The sequence below is a fragment of the Crassostrea angulata genome, chromosome 6, assembly GCF_025612915.1.
Source record: "Crassostrea angulata isolate pt1a10 chromosome 6, ASM2561291v2, whole genome shotgun sequence".
In the NCBI taxonomy this organism is placed as follows: domain Eukaryota; kingdom Metazoa; phylum Mollusca; class Bivalvia; order Ostreida; family Ostreidae; genus Magallana; species Magallana angulata.
In genome coordinates, this window is record NC_069116.1 from 1,616,223 (window position 1) to 1,628,261 (window position 12,039).

Consider the following 12,039-nt stretch of genomic DNA (forward strand, 5'->3'; position numbering starts at 1 on the left):
ACAATTTAATTCAGTTTATTCGCTCAAACCATGAAATGGTACCTGAGGTAAATCATTATATAAAGTTCAAAAGTCAGAGGTACATTTTATAAATGAATAGATAAGTAGTAGATAAATAGTAATTGGCATAAATATGCAATATATACAGTGAACTTGAATAGGAAAAAGTATAATAATGGAGGACAGACTATCATATCAGACTGTATATTTTAATAATAAAATAACATTATTTTTTTCAGATTTGTAACATTTGAACAAGACATCAGTTCACAAAAATTAATAATATTTGGCGCTGAACAGTATTTATCATCAAGCTATTTAAGCTCTTTACATGCATTCAAGAATACCGGTATAATGGAATTCGTAAGCAATTGGTCCTGAATTACACAATCGACACATTCTTTGGTTTAAAGGAATTCAATACTGTGCCATCTCCTAGTCTCCACTGGGAGATGGTGGTTTGAGATTCTAAATTTTATAAAAAATCTTTCTGAGCTTATGTGGCAATATTTTTATCTAATATTCATAGCTAAAAAAATTTTTAAAAATCTTGTAAATTTGCCCTTTTAACGAGTCATTAATTTCACTAGACCATTTTTTTAATATATTGGTCTTGTAACCTTTGTTTTACAATTGCAGAAATCCACTTTACATTAACTTTATTTTGTTCGGACCAATATTTGAAAAACCACACATATCTAAAATATTTCTTAACACCTGCAATCCAAGAGTTTGACATTTTCCCCCTTTGATATTGCAAGACCAAAAACTTATATAAAACAGATACAAATTTGCTTTCAGAGTTAGTAAATAATTTTTACCGGTAGGAAATCATTCTGGTATATACATTGATACATAAAGGGAAACGACCTGTCTCCCCGTAAACCATATAGGATGGTGTACTACTTTTTCTAAGTTCAAAACATATTTTAAAAATTTCAAATGTACACGTTCAATAACTTATATATTTTTGTAACCCCAAATTTCACACCCCATACAATAACACTGGAGCTACAGTTTAATCAAATAAGTCAAATTGACAATCGACTGGTAAATTAAATTACCTTATTTTCTAATAACACTGTACATTGCTTTCTGTGCCTGTCCACACAAATGGTTTTTTTTAGCTTTAGCAAATGATCCTGTTCTGGAAAAAATTATACCCAAATGCATGTAATAAAAATCTCTGATATTTTCTATAGCAACCTTATTGTAATAAAACGCATTTATGGTTTACACACGTTGTACATTAAGGAAATTAAATCAATTTTAACAAATTGGCAACCAAAATAAACTGATTCAATGGGTTCATAAATACAGCAGATATGTAAACATTAATAATAATTATTACTAATAACTCAATATTTGACATTTAAATGATTAGGTATTAAAATACCCATATTAACCATATCATTCTAGACATTAAAAATTGAAAAAATAAACTTGGAAAGCTTGGGGTAAAATCGTTTCTAGGTCCCTTTGATAATGTTTTCAATTTTTGAATGCATGTCAGTATATATGTACACGTTCCCATGCAGATAAATTTATTTCAGTTGTCGATGTCACTGCTAAACAGAAACCGTTTGTTCCAGCAAGAGCATTTCAATTAGTAGGAAACGTGCAAAGGTTTGTAAGGACTTTAAACTAGGACAAACTACCATATTGACAAATTAAGCTTCAACATCCGATCTTAATAGTGTTGACAGGGATAGGACACACAAACGTCGATGATATATATTTCTTCTGTGATCAATGATATTTATCGTTTCGTTGTCTGAACCAGAACTATTTGACATACTGGTCTGTGGCCTATATCACTATGTCTTCTCAGTTTTACGTCATGGGTGATGACGTGAATAAATCCCCGGGGGTCGCCTTCGTCGGTGCCTCTCTGGTGGGCGGGGCTCTACTGGTTGTGGCCGCTTTGACAATATGTACCACGTGTGATCGAAAAAGACGTCAAAGGTAATTTATAATTCTAAATTTGATATAAGGTCTTTATAATATGTAATACTAGTATTAAAAGGCAACGTTATAGTGTAAGTCATACGCATGTCCATTTTAAATTACAAAAATATCAAATCGTCTTTTGAAAAATTATGGTAACGCATCCCTCAAACATTCTAGATGAAAAACTGTTACATTTGACCCCAAATTGCCCTCTTTGAAGCGTCTGTTCTCTGTGTTTATATGTGTTCAAGGCTACACTGTAGCAAGTAATTAACTTCCTCATTTTGTTTCTGTTGGATAATAAACAACTTATTTATAACTTGTGGTTAGAAAGTGTTTAAAAACAAAAGCCGTAAGCCTTAAGATTTATATTGTTAGAAGATAAAAAAAAAATCAACTTCGCTTTGACTTACAGTCCAACTGTGTAACCAATGTTTGATGTTCTCCAGAAAAAAAGCAGAGACTTTGGTTATACTGGAAACTTCCTAGCATGTTATTGCCACAGCTCGTATTTAATCTAAATAGAGTGAATCTGAAATGATTTTAATTTTTTTCTCACGACGCTTAATATTTAAAATAAATGTCTTCAAATTATCTGATTTTAGCCGTATTTTTTTTATAGATTAAAGGACAAAAGTCGAGACAACATACCGCATACAATGGAGCGCGGCCGTGACACCGCCGAGGGATTCAATACAGAAATTGTGTGTATTAAATTTTGTAAATGGTCTATAGATATTCCTTGTTTTTGTCAACACAAAATGTTTGTATAATGATCTATCAAATTTCTGTAACATTGGAGGAATATATCTTATGCTGTCATTTCTTACAGGAAAATGTCTACTCTTATGTCGGAAATGGCCAGGAAGTTCTTCCCCAGCAACCAGTGGCGCCCCCTATTTTAAGTGAGTACGACTACGCTATCGACAAGAGTCTCGGTATGAACCCAGACAAACCTAGCGGCCATAGGGACGACGGCCTTATTCTACAGGAAAATCGCTATGAAAATTCTTTTGCTGTAGGACAAGATGGCTTCCCTCCTGATAAAGAGTATTACCAAAATCTGCGTTCTATTGCCAATGCATCAGACAAACCCAGCAAAGAGAACGAATATGATGCCAATTCAAACCGATGTTCATCTAATTACACTTATATATGGACCGATAAACAGAGACAACGAAAAGGACATTTACAATCAGCTGAGCCACGGAAATCAGCAGGCTGTTGTGATGGAGACACGTGACCCCTCCTACAGCCACATAGAACCACTGGGTACCTACCAGAGTACAGCTCCAGGACCCGTGTCCGTACCCCAGGCAGAATACATATACCAGAACCAGTCTGAGCTGTACGAGGATAGGATGAAAATGGTCTGGATTTAAGTGTATATCCCTGGTCTCGTCATGTATAAGACATATTGTTTGCTTATTTAGCTATCATGTGTGTAGTAATAGCGACTTGTTAGGCTATTATATGCAGAGTAGTAGAATACGTAGATATGTAGATAACAAACGAAGTTTCCATGTTATCAGTTTTACATTCTGAATTATACATGCATATATACCTCACAGAGTGACCAATCTCAGCGGTCAGTTTTAATTGTCATTAACGCCTCAGCTAAATAGTTTCTTTGCACGATTTATTTTCCATTCAAAGAATGGTGATCCTGAAATGAATTCACTGCTATAAATTACACTAAGAGGGTGAGGATGAAGGGGATTGCTTAATTAGATGCATGGTATTCAGAAGGGGGCACTGGTACAGTGTAGACTAACTACCAGATTTAAGAAGGCTAGATGGTCATGGCCATTTTTAGACTTTATCACCCTCCTGTAGAGAAAGATCTCGAAATATAGATGATAGAAAAAAAAATTAATTGTAAAGTTAAAAATTTGAATTCTTCACAACTGAATAAATGTTTATGACGAAAGAAATACTATCTAAATCTTTTAACTAGATCTAATGAGTAGTTAGTTGACCACCCAACCTTCCTTATCATTGAATGTTTTATAAACATTAATATCAAGAACGGATATACATTTACTATTTGTCCATTCTGAAGAAATCTCGGTAATTTATCAGTATATGCGCTTGTTTGAATGTGCCATCAAAATTATTGCATTATAATTCTATAATATTTATCAAGTAACTTATAACTTGAAATGATAGACATTCCCTTTAATTCAGGATGGAAACAAAACGCTAATAATCGGAAGGACACATTTAATTTGAATAAAATAGTTTCAGTTTAAAGACAAAAACTTTGTAAACAGTTATTCAAGACAGCGTACCAACAACAATTATAGAAAAACTTTTTATTTTAAACCTTGATTAAATATTATACACAAGCTCGAGTATATTTGAAAAGTTTCAAGAAAATTTACCGTCTAGGTTTTGTTGGGGAGCCATATCAAAATACATATCTATACAATTTACAATAATGATTCATAGGATATGTCAATTTTCGCACTTCGAAGCAGATTTAAAAAATGCTTTGATAGAGATTTTCTCAAATTGTAATATTTCATTAGTAATATCGTTTTTTACCTTATATGTAAAAAAAATATCAAATTCTACCATATGATTTATAACGTTCTTTTTTATAATGGTTTTCTCAAAATATCAAAGTGCACCATCTTTTTCTATGAAACACTTGGCGTATTACAAATATAAATTGGTATGGTTGATTTATTAAAAAATACAGAACAATAACTCTGATATTTGCAATAGGTAACCTTTTTACTTTTATTATTTTTTCTAATATTGTACATTTACTAATCCTCATATTACCATAACGTCATGAAAGCACAATATCACTGTCACCTACCAAACAACGGAATATTTGAAAAAGTTTGAAAAATAAAATTTTCGCTAAAAAATCTTAATATTTTTAGCCATATTTTGATTATTGTGTTCAATTTCATAAATGGTAGCGAAACATTATTTTAAAAGGTATAAGTACCATGTATTATACTATATTGCGCAAAAACATGCGCAATGAAAACAAAAGCCAGCCACCTTAACATCAATATCTATAATGTTACAGTGACAGCTATTGCGAAGCACAACTAGAAATTTTTTGTGGTAAACATATTCTTTGTTAAATCTAATAGAAACTTTAGTTGTGTCATCCGGTTTATAACTGTTCAGACTCTTTCTTTGGTAGTTTATGGGAACAGTTTGCCTCAGTTTATTTCCGAGTAATCTGTTTGGTCTATTAGTTCCACGACCCGAACTGGTGTAGTTCTGGGGTGTATCACATCGATATAGATCGATGAGGAGGCGCAAGTATTGCGATCTACAACACAAAAAATTGATCTTTGAAATTGTAATGCTTAAAATCTGTTGTACACTGTCAGTCAGAGAGAGAGAGAGAGAGAGAGAGAGAGAGAGAGAGAGAGACTGTACCGAGAAATAAGCTGTCTTTTGTGCTGACAACGGGGATTCTGGTCTCGGTTTTTCTTTTCAGTCTATATTGAATAAATGACAATAATAGATTCTGTCAGTATAAAGTACTTGTATTATAAACCGTGTATCTATAAGTAAAACTGCATATACTTTACCCCTTCTTAAATTGCAAATATGTATCAAGATAGACGACTTGGCAATTGATTACGTCTGTTTTGTGGTGAATACAAAGCTAACCTGTAGGCGATGGTTACAGTTATGCCAATCAGTAAGGAAAGGAAGAATACCGATACGGTCAAAGTATGACGTATAATCAATCCTGAATCTATTGGTTTGCACAAATCCAATTCTATACCAAAATAAAAAAAATATTGTTTTAACAACTTTGACTATTTACAAGTAACGGATCTAGAAAGTATAAATTAATCCTTGGAACTGGTTTGCGATGTAAAAGAAACCCGAAAGATTATCTTTTGACAACAGTCCCAAAAATTTGATGTTTATCATTCTTTTCAATACTGAATGATAAAAATGTTAAGTTTATGCATTACGTTTAACTGTATTAAAAAGTCATTGAGAGAGAGAGAGAGAGAGAGAGAGAGAGAGAGAGAGAGAGAGAGAGAGAGAGAGGCATACCCCTGAATGTTATATTCTCATATGATTCAGTTTGATCTGGAATGCAAATTTCAAATCATGTTATCAAAGAAAAAAGATCATGTATTTGATTAAATAAAACAGTGTTTTACAAACAGGAAAAAATAAAAACAGAGAAATATTCTTAAAAAACCGATTTGTAAACACAGTATCTGCGTAAAAAAAGCACAGTCATATGTTTTAAAGTTTAAATGTAAGAAATGCCATACTGACCCTATCTTGTGCAGAAGAGAAACATTCAATATTCAAAGGAACACAATGCATTTTAAATTATCAGCGTAAATAATGAAACAGTTATGCTAAAATTTGACATTTTTATTTTCTGGGTTTTTTTTTCTTTCGACATAAAATTAATCAATCGTTGTGATCTGACCTAGAGACCATGAATTGGTGTAGTACTTAGCTACTGCTACACTTTCACTCTTGAATAATAATCAGGTATTGATATGTTCAACAAGTCTCACAGAGAAAGCAATCCTATTAGAATTGAGGATCACCACTTATTTCCAGGCCTAGGGTTTTCAATTATTCAAACAATATTAGAATACACTGCTTGAAATCAGGTAGTATATTTATGTTTTATGTGTTGGTTGGTGAAGACATTAACAGTTTTTCGATTCTATTCACAAGATTTCTTTACTCCATGTGCACACTCGTCTGATTAATATTCTAAACGCGACAAAAACTCATGCAATTGCCCTCGACAAAAGGAAAAAAATAAAATAATTTTTTGAAAAAAGCTAAGTATTAAACAAAAACATTGCTTGCCTGATGTAGCTTTTAAACATCCTGTCACTTCGTCGCAAACGGTGGAATTACAATTACAAGTGTCATTACACTTTCGTCCATAGTATCCGAGAGGACAACTTTTGCTGCAGTTGTCACCGTACCTTCCAATACAAGCTACATCACGGTAGTTAACAATAAACACATCAAAGTTATGGTTACAGTTCATAGATGTATCAAATGTAATGCTTCGTTACAAATAATTCTCAGCTAAGCTTTACATTCAAATATGTTATTTTACCAAAACAAGAGTTCCCCATACTGACCTACACATTGCTGCAATGTGTCATCGTACATATAGCTCGTGCAACATTTTGGAATAACTCTGAAATTTCAAAGTGAATCAATGATTACTGTAATTTATAATGATAAATATAACTTTGTTTACATAGAGTAATAGAATTAATATATAAAATGGTGGCCCATCTGGTAATAGTAGGACTTCCAGGTAGTGGGCTTAAAAGGAAACATCAGTATATCAGTACATACGTGTTATTGCTACAGATCCCATCGCTAGCATAGTTACTCCCCAAAAGGACGGAAATCAAAAACAGTTTCATGTATTCTGAATTCATTTCTGTAGAAATGAAAAGTACGTTTTTCTTGTATCATTTTATAGTATTAAAATTGACTTTTAAACTTTTTTGTATTTGATAGTCTAAAAGCTAAAATCGAAGTTTAATAATCCCGTTTTACTTTCCTGAGATCGAAATTAAGCATGAAGTCTACGAAGTACTTTTTTAATGCGATTATCTATGCTTAATGAGTTAAGTTGACTATTTCAGATTCTTCTGAAGACTTGAAATACTACACGAACTATGAGGAACCATTAACGATTTTGCAATAACATCCTGTTGAATAATATGAATATTCAAACTTTGCACATCATAACTCTTGATTACAATTACACTTTAGAGAAGTGTCAATCACAACTCGCAAATTTCAATGTGTTGACTTTTGACTTATATATCTTTAAAACATCTTCCTTTTAAAATTGAATTATAGTGTATGATTAGAGTTTCTAAGTAGACAGAAGTAAGTATTTTGATTAAATATTTGATTATAAATTCCAAAGATGATATATTGACACTCCAGTTTGATTGTTCATGTTTGCGTATGTCAATTCAACTTTGTACGTTTATTCTGTATTATAGCTTTAATAGGTGAGATGTTAAACATATAACGAAGAGAAATAGTGAATCGCATTTTGAATCTTACTATACACAAATGCAGTTGAAAAACCATTGGACGATACTATCAAATCTTTGTCGCCAAGTAATTAGTTCTGAGAATAATTAGCAAAATATAATGTAATCTGGTTTGATTCAGTATTCAGTAAAACAATAGTTTAGAAATACTAAGATTCAACACTTCCTCGAGATGGTCGCATTAACTGGTTGGTGGCGTCATCAAATTCTATGAACCATATTAATCGAATCACAGTTAAAGAAATTTTTGATACATTTGGCAGCTTGAATAAATATTAAATGTTTATCTATATATCACGACTATTAGCGGACACAGTTGATAACATTGTAATACAGTACCTAAGGGTATATGAAAGGATACAAATTTTGAAATTTAGTGATGAACATTTTTTTAAGAGCTTCTACAATAGATTACATGTAGCCAAAGTTAAACCACGAAAAGAACAACCCACTTTACGTTATAAGAACTTTTAAACCAAACCAAAAACAACAAAAACAAAACAACAACATATCATCATCGAAATTAGCAATTTCTATTACTTACTTAGAGCAGTAATTGATTTGCTTGATCGAACCTCCGCCTCATTTTTCTATGTTGAATTATTATCAAACTTTTCCGTTCTATGTAATAATAAATGTTTCGAAATTACAAACTTAAAAAAACACAGTGGGGGGGGGAAGGGGGGGGGCTAGACTCATCATCAGACATCTAATCTTGACAACCAAAAAAAGCCCCTAATTCCCAGAATCCTGAAAATCGTAATCCGTGGGGTGGGGGGGGGGGTATACCTATAACTCAAAAAAAGAACCTTACTTATCAAATAAATTCCCAAAATCATGAAAGAAATTTTTAATCCGGGGAGGCGGAGGCCATTAGTGTAATTTCCAATTTACAAGATCATTATCAATATTTCAGAGAGAGAGAGAGAGAGAGAGAGAGAGAGAGAGAGAGAGAGAGAGAGAGGCTCCTGAGTGTTATTTTCTCATATAATTCAATTTGATCTGGAATGCAAAATTCAAATCATGTACTCAAAGAAAAAAGATAATGTATCTGCTTTCCAATAAAACAGTGTCTAACAAACAGGAAAAAATAAAAACAGAGAAATATTTTTTAAATATCTGATTAAAAGTCCGATTTGCAAAATACAGTATCTGCGTAAAAAAGTACATATATTTCAAAGCTTTAATGTACGAAATGTCATACTGACCTTATCTTGTTTAATACAGTAGTTTCGTTTCAGGAGAGAAACATTCAATATCCAAGGGAACACAATCATTTTTATGTATTTCAGATGTTCAGCGTAAATAATGAAACAGAGTTATGCTAAAATTTGGCATATTTTTATTATTTTCTGGATTATTTTTTACGACTTAAAATTAGTCAGGCGCTGTCATATGACCTAATATAAGACCGTAAATTGACGAAATACTTAGATCTTGCTACACCTTGACTTTTGAATAATTTCACAAGCATATTAGTTTTATGAAATATCTAACAAACCAGGAACGAAGAAAAAAATTATAACACTATCCGAGAAACGACTGTGTCCTAATTCGATCTTTAGTTGATAGTCTTAGACCTTGTTGATGATTTTTACTGTATATATCATATATCTAGTATTTACGGAGAAAGTAATGCTCTCCGATTCGATGACCACCACTTATTTCTTGGGGTTTTTTATTTTAATTATTCAAACAATATAAGAATACACTGCTTGAAATCACATATTATAGACATTGTTTTATGAGTTGGTTGATGAAGAAATTGATAGTTTTCTGATTCAATTAAAGTTTTCATCAGTACTCTGTGTGCACACTCGTCTGATTAATATTATAAACGCGAAACAAAAACATGTAATTGCTCTCGATAAAGAATAAGGCAGGTTTTAAATAAGCTAAATATTAAATTTTAAAAATCGTTTACCTGATGCAACTTTTAAACATCCTGTCACTTTTTCCTTACACCGTCGTCCATAATATCCGAGGGGGCATTCCCAACTACAGCTGTCACCGAACCTTCCAATACAAGCTGCATCACGGCAATTAACAATAAACACATAAATTAATGTTACAGCTTATATATGTATTAGATGTTATGCTTCGTTACAAATATTTTCTCAACTAAGCTCAATATTTAAATATTTCATAAATCAAAACAAAAATTTCCATCCTAACCTACACATTCCTGCAATGTGTCATCGAACAGATAACTTGTACACCATGTTGGAATAACTCTGAAATATTAAAGTGCATCAATGATTACAGTAATTTATGATTTTAAATATAACTTTGTTTACATATGGTATTTGATAATAACATATGCTATGATGATTTATCTGGTAATTGTAAGCAGCTGGTTTATAAAGAAAATGTCATTATATCAGTGCATACGTGTTATTGTCACAGATCCCATCGTCAGCATACTGTAAATTCCTAATTAAACACGAGGAATTAATATCCGCGTAATATCGCGAGAAGCACCCTTCGGGAATTTTAAAATCTCGCCATTATTTTCTGAGAGTTGAAAACTATAATAAATAAGGAGAAAAGTTCAACGTTCGCGATTTTATATTCTCGCGATTTGATACAAACCAGCGGGATCGCTGAATTAAGTACATGTACTCGCGTGATATAAGGACTATACAATAGCTACTTCCAAACAGGATTGGAATCAAAAGTTTCATGTGCTTTGAATTTATTTCTGTAGAAATCAAATTAAAAATGTTCTTGTTTCATTTCATAGTATTAATATTGACTTTTGAACTTTTTTGTATTAGATAGTCTTAAACCTAAAATCGAAGTTTAATAATCCTGTTTACTTTCCTGAAATACAAATTAGGCATGAGGTCTACAAAGTACTCTCTTTAAGGGACCATCTCTGCCTAATGAGGTAAGTTGAATATTTCATATACTTCTGAAGACTTGAAACATTACACAGAACTATGGGGAGCCATTAACGATCTCGTAATAACATCCTGTTGTATATTGTGTATATTTCAACTTTGTACATCACAACTCAATTACGTTTTAGAGAAGTGTTACTCCCAATTGTTGACTTATGACATTTATAGCTTTAAAACATCTTCCTTATAAAACTAAATTATAATTTATGGTAAGAGTTATTAAGTAGACAAAAAGGATATTTTAGTTGAATATGTGATTATCAATTTCAAAGACAATCGATTAACACTCCAGTTTAATTGTGCGTGTGTGTCCGTCGTTTTAACTTTGTACGTTCATTATGTATTATAGCTTTACTAGGTGAGATGTTACTTATATGTTATGAAGATTAATAGTGAGTTACATTTCAAAATAGAACAATATACATTATTTTTCGAACACAGTTCAAAAGTCGTTGGCTTATACAGTCAAATCTTTGTCGCCAAGTAATTAATCTGCAAATAATAATTAGCAGTCTTATGTAGTCTGGTTTAAATCAATGTACGATAAACAGCAATAAAATTAGAAAAAAATGTGTATTTCATGCAAATAACAAATACCAACATTAAAAACTTCCTCTTGATGCTCGCATAAACTGGTTGGTGACGTTATCAAATCCTGTGATCATATTAATCGAATCACGTTTTAAGACGTTTTTTATGGCTTTAGCAGCTTGAATAAATATCAAATGTTTATCCATACACCACGACTTTTAGCGGACACAGTTGATAACATTGTAAAACAGTACCTAAGGGTATATGCAAGGATGTAAATTTAGTAATGAACATTTTTTTGAGCTTCTACAATAGATTAAATGTAGCCAAAGTAAAATATCCATGAAAGGAGAAACCTGCTTTACGTTATAAGAGCGAATGAAAAAACCAATAAAACATTTTAATCAAGCAATTTCTATAACTTACTTAGAGACAGTTATTATTTTTTTTTATCAAACCTTCGTCACATTTTTCTAAGTTGAATAAATATTAAACTTATCCGTTCTATGTTATAATCAATTTTTCGAAATTACAAACTTAAAGTCAAAACCAATTGTAATATTTACCAAAACATAATTTTAAAAAAATTTATTTAGTAA

General features: G+C 31.7%; 1 protein-coding gene and 1 pseudogene across 1 annotated transcript; one reads left to right on the plus strand and one right to left on the minus strand.

Moving 5' to 3' along the window:
• Positions 1–1,631: 1,631 nt before the first annotated feature.
• Positions 1,632–4,805, plus strand: LOC128188894 (uncharacterized; annotated as a pseudogene).
• A 194-nt stretch (positions 4,806–4,999) lies between these two features.
• On the minus strand, positions 5,000–7,422 carry LOC128188895 (uncharacterized). Its single transcript, XM_052860207.1, has 7 exons — positions 7,288–7,422; positions 7,065–7,123; positions 6,781–6,915; positions 5,995–6,030; positions 5,596–5,707; positions 5,359–5,420; positions 5,000–5,248 (listed from the first exon to the last, which is right to left on the minus strand). Exons 1-7 carry the CDS (start codon positions 7,371–7,373, stop codon positions 5,136–5,138), a joined length of 603 nt encoding a protein of 200 aa, XP_052716167.1. The 5' UTR covers positions 7,374–7,422; the 3' UTR covers positions 5,000–5,135.
• Positions 7,423–12,039: the final 4,617 nt, after the last annotated feature.